The sequence below is a fragment of the Sebastes fasciatus genome, chromosome 13 (genome assembly GCF_043250625.1).
Source record: "Sebastes fasciatus isolate fSebFas1 chromosome 13, fSebFas1.pri, whole genome shotgun sequence".
In the NCBI taxonomy this organism is placed as follows: Eukaryota; Metazoa; Chordata; class Actinopteri; order Perciformes; family Sebastidae; genus Sebastes; species Sebastes fasciatus.
The window spans coordinates 24,685,916-24,706,190 of NC_133807.1; the positions used below are offsets into that span (position 1 = coordinate 24,685,916).

A 20,275-nucleotide genomic window follows, 5' to 3' on the forward strand; every position below is an offset into this window, starting at 1 on the left:
AAGGAGTCAGGCCCTCTGATGTCGGCTCATTGCGATTCTACAAGAAGCATCTCCAGCTAGTCCCACAGGGAGAGAGCCTCTTGAAGCATCCAGTGATCAGAAACACGAGAAGCTAGAGGGGAAAGGGAGTTTCTGGAAGCCAGATGTGCGTTGAATACTATAGATTGCGGTCCAGCACCATAAAGTGTTTCAGCATAATTTCTACATATTAAAGACTTGGGGGAATTTGCCTCATCAAAAAGTCTGAGAAGCAGTTTTGATATGCAGCATCAGCACCCAGGGATAGACATCAGCATCTCTGACACTTCTGATGTTTAATGTTTCTATTACAGAAACTCACATAACAGAAAACGCTAGCGCTGTAAGGCGTACAATTTCCTCTCCTCCTATTCTCTATCCTGCTAAATTCAGCTGCCTTTTTCATTTGTTTTCATTTGCCACTAATTTGCTGCTGGATCAAAGGCGAACAAGTCTTGCCGTCCTCCTAAGGGAGTCTGGTTGCACGATTGGCAAGGAGGCTGGATCAAACGGGACGCAGCGAGGGGGCTGCACGCACGATTTCCCCCCTCTGTCGTAGAACCAGTCAAGGATGAGGCAGGGCATGAGCGGGAGGAGAGAACAGTGATGTAAAAGAAGAGATAAGGCATATAAAATAAAAACAAACACTCCCTATTCCCAGGAACAGGAAAAAAAAAGAAAAGAAGGAAAGAAAAATGTGTCGAGGCAAAAGAACAGAGGATCCTAACTGAAACTAGCTGTAGACGAATGCAAGAATGTCTCACTTCCTGTCAGCAAACAGGACTACAAAGTCCTCTCATCTCGGTCGAACACACACAGAAAGCATATGGGAAAACATTCTGGCACTGCAACACACACACAGACACATTATCAACCACATGCACATATCTAAGGCTGCCATATCAGCACCGCCATATGTCCCATGCACTTTTAAATCATCCCAGCCTCTCACTTCATTAGAGGGCAGTGGACGCCGCCGCCGCCATGTCACTTGAATGTGATTATGTCACTTGGCTCACTTCCTCCTGCCATCGCTTTATCAGCCAATGAACTCCCAACAAATCCTGCCAGCCATAAAGTGGAAAAGCCACCAGTGAAAATGAGACATGTTTTTAAGCACTTTGTGGTGACCACAGGGTTAAGGTCTGCTGTTGAGGCATGTCGCTCCATCAGGGAGTCTCTAAACCGCAGCAGCACCTGCAAGGAAATAGTCTGCTGCCAGTTGAAGATACTCAGGACACGGCCATAGGGCATGGAGGCGTGTGTGGGTGACAGATAGCAGTGGGCCCAAATGACATAACAGTATGTATGTATGCACTAGCTGGTTGTTTCTGGGAACAAGGAAGCCTTAAAATGGGTGCAGCACTTGCTGAATTATGGAGGACAGAGCCTGCCAAAAACTAAAATAAATAAATGACTCGTGAAGCAAATAAATATGCTATTAAATGTACCAAAGATAATATTAAAAATAAATGTAGACATTAATTAATTAATATGTGAAATAAATTGATATTTCTGTTTCAATTTGTGTCTTTATTTATTTACCTTTGTATTAATTCCCCTATTTTTGCATTTATTTTAAATTCATTTTAAAAATGAATATCTTCTAGGGCTGTCAAAGTTAGCGCGGTAATGTGTTAATGCAAATTTGTTTTAACATCACTAATTTCTTTAACACAAGTTGCAATTTTTAAGTTGTAGCGGGCTCAGTTTTAAAGCTAAAGTGAGGATACTGGCATTATGTGAAACTACAAAACCTAATGAATTCATTGGTACCAACCATGTCATACAAGCTTGTTGCAAAGGAGCCTAAATAACACTCCAAACTTACAAAACATCTTGGCGAGGAAAAACTGTCATGGCCATTTTCAAAGGGGTCCCTTGTCCCTTGACCTCTGACCTCAAGATATGTGAATGAAAATGGGTTCTATGGGTATCTACGAGTCTCCCCTTTACAGACATGCCCACTTTATGATAATCACATGCAGTTTGGGGCAAGCCCTAGTCAAGTCAGCACACTGACACACTGACAGCTGTTGTTGCCTGTTGGGCTGCAGTTTGCCATGTTATGATTTGAGCATATTTTATTTATGCTAAATGCAGTACCTGTGAGGGTTTCTGAACAATATCTGTCATTGTTTTGTGTTAATTGATTTCCAATAATAGATATATACATACATTTGCATAAAGCAAGCATATTTGCCCATGTTTATAAGACTATTAAATACTTGGCAAATCTCCCTTTAAGATACATTTTTAACAGATAAGAAATGTTATTAATTTGCGATTAATCGTGATTAAATATTTAAATTGATTGACAGCCCTAATAGATCCCATTAAATGTACCAAAAATAATATAAATTATTAATTGATAAAATGTGACATAAATTGATATTTCTGTTTAAATGTTCTTCTTTATTTATTTACCTTTGTATAAATTCCTCTATCTACTCATCTATTTAATTTTCCCTTTTTATTTATTTATTTTTTATTAACTTTGAAATGTATTTATTTATTCTTACATTTATTCATTTTTTATTTTAAATTTATTTTTAAAAGTATTTATTCATTATTAATTGCCATTTTTTTTTATTATTATTATTTTTATTTTGACAGGTTCCGTCCTCCATACAGAACAAGCCTGAAAGTGCAACAAATGTGGACACCAGGACAGACAGAGAGAGACACAGCTGTTTGACAGAAGTCCTCCTCCTCTTCTTGCAGGTGGATCATTGAAAAGTGAGTCCAGCTATACTTCACTCCTCCAGTGTGTGAAATATGACCTGGGGTATTATCCTGCAATAAAACATGTCAGACATGTAAGCGTGCCAGAATAATCATAACTAAGGCAGTAAGAGTGTTAGTGCTAAGCGCCTTCACTTGGGACCTCTGCAGAGCATGCAAGGGCACATTAAACAGATCCATGACAGGAATTTTAATCTACTCTGTTCGCTCAGTGTTCAGCCATTCAGCCTTCTTTCTCGAGCCAACGTTAAAGCTTTTCACAGTAAACCGACGCTGGTCACAAGCAAACTCAAACATGATGACATCATCCATCTCCTGAGGTCTCACTGCTGCTGCTGCTGAAGTCCTCCAGCTCACCTGACTCACACATTCACATGCAAAAAGACCTTGCAGATATTAATTCAATTGAAATGCAAAATGTGCTTCTTGTGCAGTCACGCGGATAATTAATATGTATGCACACACACACAAAAAGCATGCATAGTTGCATTTGATCCAAAGTGAAAAGTTTGCGCCAAGAAGTTTGTTGGATGAGGACCAAAGTGATGAATGGAAGAAGAAAAGAAAAGTCATGGAAACTTTAGATAAAAAGGAGTTCATTCAACTATACTTTACCAGCTTGTGTTGTCGTCACGTGAAGCAGGATTAAAACAAATATTGGTATTCTCCTGCGCGACCTGGTCCTTATTAAACGGTCCATCTTCTTCTTCCCAAGCGGAGACCCTCCTCTTCCTCTGCGCCTCCACAACTTTACTCTGAAGTTAGAATCTCTGCAGGAGCTCAGCAGCCATGCGGGCAGAGAGAGAGAGAGAGAGAAAAGGAACAGGCTTTAGTTCCACTTGCTTGATTGTTGGGAGAAGTTTTGTTGTGGTGGCTCCTCTCGGTTTCGCTCAGCCCCTCTCATTCAATTTCTCCCTCTCACCATCCCTCCTCCCTCCTACTCCACCTCCTCCTCCTCTTCCTCCTCCTCCTCCTCCCATAGGACGGTCCCAGGGCGCATTGGATGAGATGCAGGAGAAAAAAAAACTCCGACTTAAATCATGTTTTTTACTAAAGGTAATTTGAGGGGTCTCACTTCTTGAAGGTGGTCATTACCAACAGATGTGGTGAGAGCACAACGCCCTGACATAGCTGACCTGTCAGTCTCCTGATGTTTGCATATGTGTATAGGCTACCATCTTATCCACAGATAACAAGCACCTGAATGGAGGATATATGATTAAATTTGATCAGGATGTCTCAGTGATTGAATTAGAGTGACCATCATCATAATGATGATAATGCAAAATATGATGATGTGATAATAAGCAAGTAACCTATTTGAAATTTCTTTGGAATTACTGCCAAATTACCCCAATGTTTACCTCAAATATCGAAAATTACTTTTTACTATTTTGACTTGGGATTTGACTCTGGACTTTTATTAATATTATTTTATATCTATTACAAACATTATTTAATACTTATATTCCACTATTTCCCAATAAGCAGTTATAAATAACTGGTAATGTATTTAATACATTTCCAGGAAAACAATACAAATTTAATTGATATGCTTTATTTCCATGTCTGTTGATAAATAGATAATAATTAGCAAATAACTTATTTGAAATTTCTTAAGTAACACAATGGTGAGATTTGTGCCTGATCTGAAGTGTCTTCTATTAGTTTTGGTTTTCCACCTCTGATGAAGAGCAGCTGCTTCTCAAGCCTAAGGGCCATATTTTAACCATTATAAGCTATTTCAGCATATAATTATTGAATAATGTTTATAATAAAGTAATTTTCAAAACATTTTGAGAAAAATATTGGGGTACTTTGGCAGTAATTCCAAAGAAATTTCAAATAGATAACTTACTAATTATCACCTAATTATCATGAAATTTGCGGACCTGTAAAATGAAATGTTACCAAATGTTCGGATATCTCATAATTTAATTATTGTTATTTGATTCCCTCTTAACTTTCACCTGCACTTATTTTATACCTTCTTTCTGTGATCCACCATGTGGATAGGTAATAAAGCATACTATTGGTTGTAGTAGGCCCCTATTGGCCCACATCTATGGTGCTTATAGCAACCAATAACCATACTTGGCAACCCTTCCAATTTTCATGGGAGACTCCCATTAGTCATTGTCGTCTCCCAGTTTCCTCACAGGGTCACATTCTCCCGTATTTCTCCTGATTAATGGCAATTTTGTACACCTTTTTTACCATTTCGTTATCTCAACTTGTTTCTGGCACTGAACAATGGTATAAGTGTATAAGCCCTACTATTTCCACCCGGACGACAATACATCTACACCAAATGTTGTTTGCCGGTGGAAGAGATGATCGCGACACAACGCGGTTTGAGTTGCGTGTGGCATGGCGTGGCGTGATGTGGCGCAAGCCATTGGAAATAATGGGCTTCAGAGTGCAGTGGTGCCGTTGTGTCTCAAAGGACCTTCAGGGACTGAGAGATGGAGAGTACTAAGAGAAAGAGATCCTCAAGTATGTTGGCAAGTATGCTGATAACGTCTAGCAACAATCTAAATGGCTGGACGACCAGAGGTCGAGCTAAATCATGTGAAGCTGGAGGATGCATCCAAGCTTTAAACTTCACACACTAGTTGAATACACCTTATTACAGCACCCCCGGCCACTGGCCAGTTCAAGGAGTCAACAGGTTTTTGCAGATCAGAAGTCAGGTTATCTCCACCATCAGTCCAATCTCAGTTCAGCACTGCTGCAGCGTCTCTGTGACGCTTGTTCAGACTGGAGCTGGACCACAGTGAGGCCGGAGGCTGGATCACCTCAGGTTAGAGGTCGTGGGCTGCTAGTCGAGGGGCAGGAACGCCTGGTTAAAAGCCATTATTTAAAAGCAATAAGGTGTGTTAGTGCACTCCCTCTAACTTTAAACCGAGTGGTCATTTCATTTTCTGTAGCTCTTTAAAATGCACCAGACCACATTACAGAAACATCCATCTTGTACGTGATTAACCTCATCAACATACTGAAAAGACATATTTGAGTGTTGCTCCGTCTTATAATGAGCCTGTTTTTACAGGTATAACTGTCATAATGTGAATTGAGTTTCCATTAAACAACAGGAAGTTAATAATCTTTTAATAGGGACACTGCACGCTGACAGCAGTGAGCTGAAATAATTGGTCGTGACAAATCACAAGTCACCTAGCTCTTAATACTGTCGGGGACATCTGTCCCAATCATCAGCCAGAGCTTAAACTCACAGTGCCGGTTACCTGTGCAGGCTGAATACGGTCCTGCCAGAAGCCTAATTAAATCGAGGAAGATTGTGGTGTTCGGTTGAGACATGCTCTAAGATAAGACTTGTGAAGACCTTGTCTAATTGGAAAATTACCAAAGATAACGTTCCTCGAGTCCAAGCTACGACAGGCCTTTGTAAAGTAACTGGAAGTCGGAATCCTCGAGACATTTCAGAGAAAAGAAGCCAAACAGTAATTTCTCAAGGGAGATGAGTCTCAAACCACAGAAAAAAAAGGAGAAACACACCCATGTCAAAGTCATAACTTTTATCCAAAGATACTGTTCCTTATTATTTCCAGCCAAACCCAGCACGCAAATCAGTTATGATGTAAATCTAAAACACATGAATGCTTCTTTGTGGTAATTAAATATTAAAAATGTCAAAAAAGTTAACCAACATTTTTTTTAAATCCTTCAAATTCTTCAATTTAAGGGAAAATGAAAGATAAAAGATACATTTCCTGAGCCTCTAAGACAGTAAATAGTGGGAGCACAAGTTGGAGAGATAGAAGAGAAGAGAAGGAGGATAGAAGGAGGTTTGATAGCTGGCCAGATTGAGGTTGATCTGGTGGGTAAACAACGGACGCCCTGACCTCCCACCATCTCCCCTCTCACTACCAGCTTAGCCAGCCTGAGTCAGGGCCACATTCCTAACAGCTTTTAGCAGATAGTTACTAAGAGTCCAGCGGGTAGTCTGAGCTCCGAGTGAGAAATATTTCCAGAGCATGTGCTGTGTACCTTCGTCCAACTACAGGACAACTTAGATAATCATTCTTTATAACACACAATAAAACAAAGGAAAAACATTTAAAACAAGGAATAAACCTGACATTAACGGTCACTATATCCTGACAGTAGTGCATGGGACAGGTAATCTGAAAAATAAATCATGTGTCAACATCTGTGTCCTAATGGCATCTGCAAAATTTCACAGACCGGAGGAAAACAACCAATCAGAGCCGAGCTGGAGCCTGTCGTCTCTGAGCAGCTGTCAATCACTCGCGAACTACGATCAAACGGTCAAACTAGGCAGCGCTGATCAAATATGAATCAATATTCTGTTACTGTAATGCCTATGTATAGCCTCAAATATTTTCAGAAACATCTTGTAGTGTACTGTTTAGCTGTACAATGAGAAAGTTTGTGACCCGGCAGCCAAGTTGAGGAGATACCAAGCACCGCCCACCAGCCGGAGCAAACTTTCTAATTTTACAGCCAAACAGTACACTACAAGATGTTTCTGAAAACATTTGAGGAGAGAAATAGGCATTACAGTAACAGAATATTGATTCATATTTGATCAGCGCTGCCTAGTTTGACCATTTGATCGGAGGTCGTGAGTGAGTGACAGCTGCCTCCATTGAATGAACAGCCAATAGGAACGCTCTCTCTCTAAAATGACCTGTGATTGGCCAAAGTCTCCCGTCACGGGCTAGGTATTTTAAAGCCTGAAAACAGCCATGAGGAGGTGCATAAGTCGAGTTTTCTCTCAGAACACTTGAATTACAATATGCTGAAAGGTTATTATGGAATTTTTGTCCAATGATGCCAAAAACATTCTGCCTACTGCAGCTTTAACTACACCCAGACTTTGGTTTTGCACATGACTTGCATCAAACATGCATTGATTGACCCAACACATAGCCTACATTTAAATTATAACACAAGATGTGACTGTTATATGCAGGAAAAGTGCAATTAAAATCCAAGTAGAGACATTTGTCTCATGTTTGTAGTTTGTTAACTAACTTGGGTTTCATAAATCAAACTGATGATGATGAATGTAAGGTAAATAGATTATCCTTTTTCAAGTTAAACACATAAATGCTGCTGAACAGTGCTCAATGTGGAGAATAAACTCAGTTCATGTTAGCGGTCTCTTTATCCTGATAATCAGCAGAAACCAACTTTGCTTTGTGCACGCTTACAAATCATGTGGAAACACCAAGATAATAAATTATACTCCGTATGTGTTGTGACATGTATTTGTGGATACGCGGTTTGAAAAAACATCACAGATGAAGTTTGGCAGGAGATGAATCTATCAGTTTGAGGTTGTGTCTCTGTAGTATCCCCTAGTTTAGTTTCCTTCTCTTGTCATTTTTATTTATTTATTCTCTCTAAATGATGCTTCCACTGTTGAAGATTAAAGTTCAGCCCAGACATGTGGTGTTGCAAATCTCTCTCTCTCTCTCTCCCTCTGCAGGTCATTCTGTGCTGATAAATGATGGTGAACTTTTCTCATCACTGAATCACTGAGGGGAGTGAAATAATCTGTCATCGCCACATTTCAGGCCCTGTGAGACATACGGTAGTGAAACCTCATTAATCCTCTTGAGGAGCTGATGAGCGTTTAGGGTTAGCGACCCCCGACATGGGCTTTCAATAACTTCTGCCTGCAGTCTGTGTTGAAGAACATGCCAGAACAGGACAAACATCAGGAAAAATATGCATGCAAAGTTGCAAAAGGAAGAGGCAGCTGACTCTTTCAGCTCGCCAAAAAATGATTTATGAATGTTTAAAGGGAAAATACCTTTTTGTTCCCTAAGCAGTTATTGTGAAATAACCACCTTACAAATCATTTCAGATCTTACACCACTGCTTCCTATAATGGGCTTGTGGTATCATTTAGATGTGATAAACATTGTTATTACTTTCTGTCATTGAGATATAATGAGGATTTAAAGATGAGTGTGGATGATGATTGTGTATCTAAGTGTGTTGAGGCTGACAGCTCGTCACTTCATTTCGCCAAATTATAAATGAGCTTTATAGATAACAGCTACAGTTTTTTTTTTTTTTACACATGGAGACTTTAAGAAACCGCCAACATCTGTATGCAATTCATATCGCATGGAAGAAAAGCTATGCGGTCTTGGTGCTAATGGCGAGAAAAAAAATTGGGTCTTTTATGCGGGATTGTGTAAAATGTGGGTTTCGTCAGTGACTTCAAAAAAAGAAAAAAAACAGTCTGACATCCTTAACTGATCAAGAGAACAAGTATAAAGGCAAGAAAACGCAGACGCTGAATGAATGCACATGTGGGGGGAAATGTGGGTCAATCTGTCAGAGCCTGGTAAATAAAAAACCCTGATCTATAAAGAGAAATGGGATTGTGCCATCCACTGACTGCTGATGAAACAGTAGTATCTCTGTATATCAGAAAGCACGTGTTCTTACATAAGAGCTTACACCAAACCACACCCTGTGATACTAATCTATCCTGCAAAAGGTTTTTTTGGTTCACCTGCCTGCGGGACAAGACTGGCAGCTGGGTGTTTAATCACCACTTCCCTTAACTATTTATGCTATTTGAAAAAGAACTGTGTACTCACACACTTTAATAGGCTACTCTATCAAAAAGTAAGCACAACTACAAGCCAAGTATACCTTTCTGTAGGCCTATAAGGCAAGAATACTTAATTATACCTTTCTTAAGTATATCACGATCAAAAGATTAAGTACAAGTAGACCTAAAAGCCAAGTATACTTAGACTTTTCTGTATACTTGTCAGTATAAGCCAAGTATACTTTGACTTAACTGTATACTTGTCAGTATGAGTAAAGTATACTTAGACTTTTCTGTATACTTGTCAGTATGAGCCAAGTATACTTATGTATACTTTTAAGTATCTTTCTGATAAGTACATAAAAAGTAAACTGAAGGTATACACTTTTATTCTAAGTTTAAAAGAAGTATAATAATAGCACACTTGAATAAACTTCTTTTTGGTAAGTGTGAATGTCGTTGAAAGGAGCGAGTCACTGAATGCAGAGCTGTGTTTTCAGACACATCACTCCACACAGTCGGTTGCTTAACTCAGCTGTTAAGTTGCCAAACTAGGCAATGAGAAAGTGTGTGGAAATGTTCCCTTTTGCAGCGGGCCAGAAAGTGGAACTGCCAGTCTGGTGATAATTATAATAGTGAGAGATGACGGGAGACTAAACTAATTAACATCTAAGGACCATGTCTGTTAAATGAAGTGCTCAAACAAATAGACTAAATAAACTCCGGCTCACCCTGCCCCGTGTTGTGTGCCCTCCTCTTCACTGTTAGTTTACAGCACAAAATACAGTGATTTGAGCTCTAAATAGACAGGCAGTTATGTTGAAAGCTGGTATTTGCAGGGACACTTAAGGTAAATCCAATCACTGACGCCAAATATGATTCAAACCAGCTTTTCTTTGAACTTTCCTTCTGTGTGAAAGACATTTGAATTTCGGTTCTAGGTCCCCATAACACCAGTTCTTTTGCAAATATGCTAGGAAATTAATATAGAATATATTTTACTGTGAGAGTAGAATAAGCAAATGATTTGGTCAAAGAAGTTCTGCGACATGGTGCCACTAAGTGGACAGGCCCCCTGGGAATCCATCTGTGTTTGCCGTAGATCAGATGTAACTGGCACCTTGCTGTTGTTTCTCTTTACGTTCTGTTTTTACTGCCCGATCAGAAAATCTATGAATAACGTACAAGTGGCATGATCTTTATGTTTCAGCTTGTTTCCATGAAGACATTTTGTGCCACAAAAACTGTTGCTTTCATATTTAAAATAACTACATGAAAGTAGGGCTGTGTATTGGTAAGAATCTGGCGATACGATACAATAATTTGCAATGTATTGCGATACTGTAGGCAAGGCGATTTTTCAATCAAACATTTTTCAATTCAAAAATGGTTCTCCAGAGTCTGAGATCAGAACTGCGCCCATAGCAACGGTCTGTTATACATAGCAACGGTCTGCTATAAAGAAATAACAGACCGTAGAACGCCGTGATTGACCAATCAGAATCGAGTATTCAATACAGCCGTGTAATAAAACATAATATTGCAATACTCGATTTTTTTCATTATTTTCTTACATCCCTACATGAGTGTTTTTGAGTAAGAATGACGTGTAATGACGAACTGTAACTCTCTGTAGATATCTAAGAATGTTGTTAACTGGTGCTCAGAAATGCCACATTATGATCTTCCGAGTGTCATTGCTCTCAAAGCGCTCTCCGTTGAGTGTTCACTGTGTGTGGTCTGCAGCTGCAGCAACACTTTTAACTCTCCTCTCGGGGTGCAGCTCGTGGGCTACTCCTTTTAGCACTCTCTCTCAATTAACTGTGTTCTCCGTCTGCCTCAGAAGAACCCCTAAAACACTTTCCCAGCTCACTCCTCTCTAAATCTTTGCACCCATTCTCTCTCTCTCTCTGTGTTTTTTTAAGTCTCCCTCCCGCCCGCCGACCCCCAGCTACTCTTTTCCCTCCTGTCCCTTTTATTCTCGTGAAGTTTGCATTCCACACCTCCTCTGCAGACTGCACACAAAAGAGCAGAAAGCGCCACTCCTGACCTGTGGCAAACATTCCAGTCCTGCAGGCCCGTTCACACAGCCAGAGTCCCTTATCCTCCCAGTAGCATCAGCCAGCATATGTCCCTGCATGGAGATGCCACCGAGAGGAGGGCCAACACAAGGGATAGTCAGCGTGATGCACTTGCTGTATGAGGAGGAATATCACTGTAGAAATGATTTGTAAAATAAAAAAAAAAATCCTGCATTATAAATATCTTTTTAAGGCAGCAGTAGGCTGTATATTTTTGGCATCATTGGGCATAAATTCCATAATAACCTTTCAGCATATTGTAATTCAAGTGTTTTGAGAGAAAACACTTAGTTAACAAACTACAAGCATGAGACAAATGGCTCTACTTTGAATTTAATTGGACTTTTCCTGCATATAACGGTCACATATTGGGTAATAATTTAAATGTAGGCTATGTGTTGGGTCAATCAATGCATGTTTGATGCAAGTCATGTGCAAAATTGATCAATTGATCTCAACATGGCTGCCGGGTCACAAATTTTCTCATTTTACAGCTAAACAGTACAATACAACATGTTTCTGAAAACATTTGAGGCGAGAAATAGGCATTACAGCAACAGAATATTGATTCATATTTGATCAGCGCTGCCTAGTTTGACCGTTTGATCGGAGTTCGCGAGTGATTGACAGCTGCTCAGAGACGGTAAGGCTCCAGCTCGGCTCTGATTGGTGGTTTTCCTCCGGTCTGTGAAACCTTGCAGATGCCATTAGGAGCACAGCATCTGATCACACAATCCATCTTTAATTAGGATGAGTGAAAACAGACATTGGCTTTATGAAGTCAGCTGGGAAACCAGTGAAGCATCTGCTCACGTATCCTTAAAGTACACAGGAAATCGACTGTTAAGCTATAAAAGTAGGGTTAGAACAGACGGGGGTGTCATTTCTATGAGTTGGACTTCGATAAAGAGGTTACAGATGGATGATTTGGGCTAAGGGCACAGCTGGAGTGGGCTCCGACTAGGTGTCAGAGCGAACAAGTGAAAGCTCAAAACTGATTGCTACAAGGAGGGATGGACACTGTAGGTACATATATACGTAAAGAGGTGGAAGTGGAGAGGGGAAAGTTTGAGGTGAGGACGGTTTACAACCAGACATTAAAAGCAGAGAAAGCATGTATGGGCTTGTGTGATCCTCTTTCTCTTTTTCCTCACTTCGTCGGTGACTTAGTGGCTCAATCATCTGAAATTCCTCAGCAATAGCTTGGAGGTTGGTGGACACCGCTGGCTGCCCGGCAGCACTTCTCATCATCTCCATCCACACCACCTGTCCACTTTATCTGAAGGCACAAGGGCAAGCATGCAAGGAACGACCCTGACCTCACTCCAGCTGCTTTACTCCGGCCCCTGTAGCACCATGTCCACCGGTGGACAGCTAACATTTGTCTCTGCTGACTTTTACGACTGTTAATTTATACATTTTTGTATTGTCATGATAATATATGGTTTAAAATGTTTGGAATCTCTTGCCACAAAAGCTTGATTGGGTCCAGTCGGATGGCTGAAAGGACTACTCTATATGTTTGAATCGTCTTTATGCTTTTATGTTGTAGAAAGTCCTCTTTACAAAGACGAGACACAGAGAACAAAATGCTGTACGATGGTTGAATCAGACTGATAGGGCAGAAAGAGACAAAGATCCCTCTGAGCAACAGTTTAATAAGAATAGAAGAAATCACCAGTCATTGGTAAAAGAAACTGGAAGCTGAGCATCAAAATGTGTGCAGATTTAATTAGAAACCAGTTCCTATTTCAGTGTCCAGTGCACAATGATGCAGCCTTTAACAAGCTGGAATTAAGAGCTGCAATGTGTTGCTTTCTTCAAACCTCTTCAAACTTCCCAATAGCAATGGAAGGTTAGTCTGGGGCAGGGATCTCCAACCTTTTTTTTTCCTATGAGAGATAATTTGACAAAATGAAAGTAGCAGAGAGCTACTCATAGCACCAAGTTGCACATGGCCAACAGCAGAGATCATTTCTGTCTTACTTTTACGGTCCTTTTAATTACGTTCCAGCATCCAAATGATGTCTCTGTTGCTGCTTTGGCCTTCTCGTCGGTAAACAGACTGAATTTTTTAAGTGTTGTTTTCAGCTCCTTTACCTTCTCTGTTCGTAGACTGCTACCTGCCAAAAATATTGGATTGAAATTTAAATAAACAGGTTTACAAAGTGAATCTGTGTTATCAAATGTATGTGCATATTCTTTGAACCTTTAGTGAGCCACTCAGAAACAGGCTACTGGTAGCTCTCGAGCTACTTGTTGGAGACCCCTGGTCTCGGGTTGGCACTGTTGGAATTGGATCAGGAAATATCAGCTGAACATATACTGACAAATCACTGTTTAAATCTCTTCAATCTAACCGTTGTGGTTCAATAATGATCAAGTCAGTTACGCTTTTCTGTACAGGAAAACAAATTCAAAATCGAAGTTACAACAGATTCTCCACTGTCATGCAACACTGAAGGGACATCAACTAAACGGAACATTTAATCCTTTAATTCTTCTTCTTTTGAGGCCAACACTATTTCAAAAGCAAATAATATATTTGGTGTCTGAATTATACTGTTTTTATCTCTGTTAAAGTAGATATTATTGAAGGAAAGGCAAAAAAACATCAATATAACAGCTGATTCCAAACTTTTGAACGAAAGTGTATGTAGAGTATGGCTGCCCCCTTTTAGGCGATTAATCGACTTATTTGGTCATTTTGGTATTAATCGACTAAGATTTCTTTAGTCGTTTTTTATGCTTTTTTTCATGCTGAATGATTTATTTCTTATTTCTTTGTGGAGAAACTCAGTTTTACAGATCTGACGATTAAATCAAGTAATCGATTAATTGACAAAATCATATGAGTGTTAGTAGACTAAGAATTTCTTCAGTTGAGGACAGCTGTATAATAATATATTATAATAAAGATATAATTAGGGAGAAAATATTGAAAATTAGCTTTAGGGTTTTTTGGTTATTTTTTAATTGCGGGGTCGGTGTCAGTGGGCTGGTCTGGGTCAAAGGTCCATGGTCGTTTTTCATTCTCTGCAGTGATGAAAAAGGTAACGTTCGTGGATATTTGCACTTACAGGCTCAAACACACTCTTTTTTTGTATATTCTGCCTTTACTCTGAGATTGTCAGCCAAATGCATAAAATCTGAGACGTAGCCAAATATAAATATATAAACTAAAATGTCACTGCAGTGCATGTTGTTTTTCACACTGTCAGCTCAGATTTAAAGCCGCTTTATCTGACAATGCAAATTATACTTTTATTATCTCATTGTAAACTTCTGCTTTCTGGTGAGAGAAATGGGTCATAGCTTAGGGATGTTCCCAATAAGCAGACATCAGCTCTGTGAGACAGACAGACAGACAGACAGACAGTGAGAGGAAATTGGGCCTGAACTCTGTGTAAGCTGACAGTCTGCTCTCTGTTGTCAGCATAACACACAGTCTATCACAGGCAGTGGTGATGAGATGACAATGTTTCATTATGTATTCTCATGTGTTGAGTTATATGCATCACATGCTTTTTCACAGCGAGACTAAACCTGTCTTTGCACCGTTAGCCTGCTGGTTACTGGCTGACCCTTGATGGATCAGACTCCAGTCATTGATAAAATATGTCCTCCCTTTGGGAGAACCCCCTCAGAGTTATGACGGACATGAATAGCTGCTCTTGACGACGGACGTAGTAACCTCAGTTTACCCTCAGAGGAGACAAACTCCTCCCTGACCTCTCCCACTGATCCCTCTGCTGGTCTCTGTGTGTGAGAGAGTGGATCTGCTTATAGTCCTCATAGTGATCTTGATGCTTCACACTGTGTTAACATGTTCAAATGGGAATGGGATTAAAAGGGTTAACCAGAGGGGGGGAGGATTAAACCAGGGGGACCTATATTCATCATTGTGTGCTTGTTTTAAAGGGCAGAAATGTTTTGTGCCAGAAAATAATCATAAATGACATGCAATGCTTTAGCTGCATCAGTGGAGCCACTTTATAGCCACAAATATCAAGCTAATTATTATATCATGTGTAATCATTCATTCATCTATTGGTTTATTTAAGACAGGGACAATAAATGTATTGCACCAGATATAGCACAATACTAGTTTACATCTGTTGTCCCTGAGCATGTATAAAATGCACATATAACAATTCACATTAACCCTCTGAGACCCACAATAGACCTGTTTTTGTCTTTGTTAGGAGGTACAGGGGAGGGGGGAGATAGCAGGTCAACAGTAGATGTCACATAGAAGTGGCGTACATCATCTGAAAGCTGGGAAACTTAATTAAATCAATTGTGAATGTGTATAAGGTCTTATAACATTATGGTGGAAGTATATGATGGTCTTTCCCATGCTCTATTATGTCTCATAAATTGTTGCAGCAATTTTTGGGTTGATACCATTTGTTACAAAGATTTGGTGCTAAATTTAGGCAGTTTTTACCACTCGAAAATGAATTTAAATTATCAGTAATCCCTCCAAAATACCACATTAGGACACCAAGACCTTGAGGAACACCATAGAAAAAGCTATGCTATGATTTGGTATCAAAAACTTTTGAAATTTTGAGGTTTCTGCAGGAATTGCATTTTTCAGAGATTGGATGGCGAACACTTCTGTCCTGGAAACTCCCTTATTGTCAATCTAGCTATAAAGCAGGTCTCTAGTTTGTGGCTGTTTCATGAGGCTGTGATTATCCTAGAGGTCACCACAGGTAATTTTATACAGTGAGGTCAAGTTTGAAAAAAAATGGTCTCACTAAAATGAAATGGCTACTATGGGGACTAACATCTTTACACATGAATACAGTTGGGCTCTTTGGATCCACAAGAGTCTATTTTTAAAATAGGCGAAAATAACACATTTATACTGCATTCAAAAAACTGCATGTTTTTTGCCCCAGACTGCATGTGATTATCATAAAGTGGGTATGTCTGTAAAGGGGAGACTCGTGGGTTTCCATAGAACACACTTTCATTCACATATCTTGAGTTCAGAGGTCAAGGGACCTCTTTGAAAATGGCTGTGACAGTTTTTCCGCACAAATTTAAGCCCAACTTTGTAGCGTTACTTAGCCTCCTTGCTGACAAGCTAACATGCCATGGTTACCAATGGATTCCTTTGTTTTTTTTTAGTTTTATATGAAAACCGTATCTTCACTCTAGCTCTTAAACTGAACCTGCAACAGCCTCTGAAAGACAGTAAAGTCTGGACTCTGACGAAGAGGTCGAAACGTTAGTCTTCTAATAAAGTTGATCGCCTTAAATCCGTGTGCTCCAGTGTGCTTTGGACCTGGTCTCGGAAGTTTTGCGGTAAAGTCGGTCTCAGGGAGTTATTAATGGATACACCTATAGGACATATATCAGGCCTTAGTGACAACATGACTGTGTGTCTTTCAGCCATTTTTTAACATTAGTTTTAAACTGACTAAAGCTAATACACTCTCTTATACTTGTAGGGGTAGCATTCCACTGTTTTGTTGCTGTATTTGAGAAAGTGCTTTTTTGTTGAGCACCGTTTTATGTAACAGTCTCCTCTCGTAGATGATCTAGTCTGTCTTGTTTGACCATGAGCTGTTAAAATAACCCTAACCCCTAATCCGCTTTAACTGTCCAAATGAGAAACACCTGAGCTGAGAAGAGCCATCATAGTAATCCCAGTTCAATCCAGTTCTTAAAAACAAACAAATGTGCTCATTATTCCAAATATGTTAAGAATGTATACTTATTCCTTTAATTGGTGGGAACCAGCACTTGTGTTTGAAATGTCCATCATGTAAAGTTGGCAAGGCAACTGAGAAGTAGATGCAAAAAGGGAGTTAAAAGAGAAGGGCATAAATCATAGATTGCTTTCAACAAAATCACTCACTCACTCACTAATCTCTCCAGATTGCTCTTTGGAAATTTTACAGTTTGCATGTGATTGCATCACATTTAGCAACAGGCCCAAACACAGCAGACTCAGACTCTTGCACTTATGGCCGTTCATCAGAGAAAAAGAGAGCAAGTCCGGTTTGAGATGTTATCAGACGTACTTTGACCCCTTTCAACATCCGTCAAGAATAGAGTCCATTAGTCACCGTAACAGACCTCGCTAAGACATGAGACGGAGCTGATAACCAAGCTCAGAACATTCTTCTTACATTTTTATATTTGGTTACTATTTGGATCACTGATTTTTTTTGATGAGGTATGCATTCAGTAATCCTGAGTGCTTCTTAAGTGTGCTGCAGCGCTCCTTACCACCAGATGGCAGCACAGTGCAGCGCATTAAGTTACTATAAACATTACCTTCCAAAAGCATGGGATGACTATAGTTTTATAAATAAATCAACTAGACTAGGGTGTAGCAATAGGCTGGGCAACAGCAAAATAATAATTATAGTAATAATAATAATCATGATGATGTATGTGATTTGTTTTTAAATCATGGAAAAATTGTGTTAAAATGTAATTAACTAATCTTATTTAATGTAAGTATAAAAGATTAAATAATAGTAAAAAAGAAAAGAAAAAAGCTTTGGATAGGCTACCATAAAATAAAACTTATTATTATTATTATTATTATTATTATTATTAATAATAATAATAATAACTATATAAACGCATTATTATTAATAATAATTATAATAATAATGATCATCATATTAATAGATGTGATTTATTATTAAATAATATGGGCAGCCCAAATATAGCTCATTTGAATTATTGTGTTAAAATTTAAATAAGTAATCTAATTTAATGTAAGTATAAAATATTAAATAATAATAATTTAAAAAATGGGTAGACTACCATAAAATAAAACTTCTTAATAATATTATGAAATGTGATAAATGGGATTTCTTATTAAATCATATGTGCAGCCCAAATATAGCTCATTTGAAATATTGTTTTCAAATTTAAATAAACTAAACTAATTGATGTTAAGTATAAAAGATTAAATAATAGTTATAAAAAAACTTTGGGTAGGCTACCGTAAAATAAAACATTATTATTATTATTATTATTATTATTATTGTTATTATTTTTAATAATAATAATAATAAATGTGATTTGTTTATTTAATCATATGGGCAGCCCAAATATTGCTCATTTGAAATATTGTGTTAGAATTGAATGAGCTAATCTAATCAGTCAGTATCAACAGTGATACAGTAGTGAACCTGAAATCCCATCAGCAGGAATGAACAGAACATCATGTGACTACTGTACGCATCCTCCAGTTGTTTGTTGTTGGGGGTCACCAGCTCACAAATCAAATAAAGCACTACCCCCTCTCCCACACGCACGTGCACACAGACACACACACACACACACACACATTTTAAAGAAATTAAGGTTAAGATGTTGAGGGCACCTATCAAGTTTAACATCTAGTCTGTGAGGGCTGTTTGCAATGCCACGTCTGTTCTGTTTTTTTTTTTGGTTACTGATTTTATTGAACATGTGACTTGGAGCATTAGAGGCTCACATGGCTGCTGCTGCGGCTGCTGCATGATCCGCTTTACTTTGTTAAAGTCCGGTGATCGGTATAGCTGCGACCATCCAGAGAGCAAGAGGACCCGGACCCGCTGCTCAACCCGGACACATCATGGCGAACAGCGGGCAGAAAGTTGTGCTGATCACCGGCTGCTCCTCCGGCATCGGGTTACGAATCGCAGTCACGCTGGCCAAAGATGAAAAGAAGCGTTACCATGGTAAAATGCGCTTTCTGCTACATTGTTGCACTTTATTCTACATTGTTGCGCTTTCTGCTACATTGTTTCTTTGATCTGAACCTATTAGTAGCAAGCCTTTAACAGTGTGCTTCGCTTGAAAACCTATTCCGTGTTTACTTTCCCCTGCAGAGCCCTCCTTTACGCACAAAGTTTGGTTGAGTTTCATGCGCAACTCACGCAGAATTTGGTGTAGTGTCCATTTAAATAACTAAACCCTGGTGATATCGGATCCATATCCTTTCGTAAGCACTAGTGGGACTCAATTCTCATGTGAAAGCGCACAGTTCTGCGAGGATGCCTCTTTCCAGGAGGGAATCATAAAAGAAAGTCTTGTCAGCTCTCTTTCAAGTGACTTCTCCGGCACAAAAGCCTCCTTTTTATCGCAGTGAATTGTAGACGGCCTGCTCCGGTTTAGTGCCGTGTCTAATGTGCCTATAGTCCTCCTCAGTGGAGCGGGCGCTGAAAGGGGGACAAAGTTTGAGACCTGTACAAGCTGAGGGTTCACTCTAAAGCAAGGGGCCTCGTTTGAAGTCTTCATTGGTGCACAGTGGACTTAGTTAGGGGTGACATTGTTGGGTCTGTGCGTCTCCGCATCACTGCAGGAAACTGGAGATCCCAAAAACCTTTCCATGTCATGGAGCCTCAGATAGAATTACATTAGACCACCTTCCCACCCCCCATCCTCCCTGTTTGCCTTAAAGACCCCCACCCACCCCCTGTTGTTAGATGTGACTTCATGCAGAATAACATAATTGGCTGTTGGCCTGCAGTCAGTGAGTTAACAGGGATTTCAGCAGTTATCTTCTGCATTGTACTCATTCTTTACTACCGCTCTACTTTTGATGCTTTAGGAGCCGGCTGTGCGAGGGTTAGTTAAAGCTGCTGTAGGTAGAAATGGAGCAAATGTGATTTAAAAAAAAGTTATTTTTATAAAACGGTCACTATATCCTACAGTAGTGGATGAGACAGGTAATCTGAAAAAAAAATCATGTGCCTCTCCGGTGTCCTCCGGTGCTCCTAACGGCATCTGCAAGATTTCACAGACCAGAGGAAAACAACCAATCAGAGCCGAGCTGAAGCCTGCCGTCTCTGAGCAGCTGTCAATCACTCGCGAACTCCGATCAAACGGTCAAACTAGGCAGCGC

At 39.5% G+C, this 20,275-nt stretch overlaps 2 protein-coding genes across 8 annotated transcripts in view; one reads left to right on the forward strand and one right to left on the reverse strand.

The window, feature by feature from the left end:
• The window catches only part of col5a3a (collagen, type V, alpha 3a), a 67,827-nt gene extending 64,156 nt beyond the window's left edge, over nt 1-3,671 (reverse strand). For all 5 annotated transcript variants that reach the window (XR_012596738.1, XR_012596737.1, XM_074656354.1 and 2 more), the window contains exon 1: nt 3,379-3,671. Coding sequence is in view for 3 of the 5 variants with exons in the window: in XM_074656354.1 (XP_074512455.1) it covers nt 3,379-3,463 (85 nt within the window). In the remaining 2 variants the exon portion in view is untranslated. The remainder of the gene's footprint in view (nt 1-3,378) is intronic.
• The window catches only part of rdh8a (retinol dehydrogenase 8a), a 180,740-nt gene that overhangs the window by 152,761 nt on the left and 7,704 nt on the right, over nt 1-20,275 (forward strand). Inside the window, exon 3 of one of the 3 annotated variants that reach the window (XM_074656371.1) lies at nt 2,635-2,757. The exons of 1 other annotated variant lie outside the window; for it this stretch is intronic. Coding sequence is in view for 1 of the 2 variants with exons in the window: in XM_074656370.1 (XP_074512471.1) it covers nt 19,004-19,109 (106 nt within the window). In the remaining variant the exon portion in view is untranslated. Of the gene's footprint in view, nt 1-2,634; nt 2,758-18,706; nt 19,110-20,275 lie in introns of those variants that run through there. One more of the 3 variants, XM_074656370.1, reaches the window with a different exon arrangement.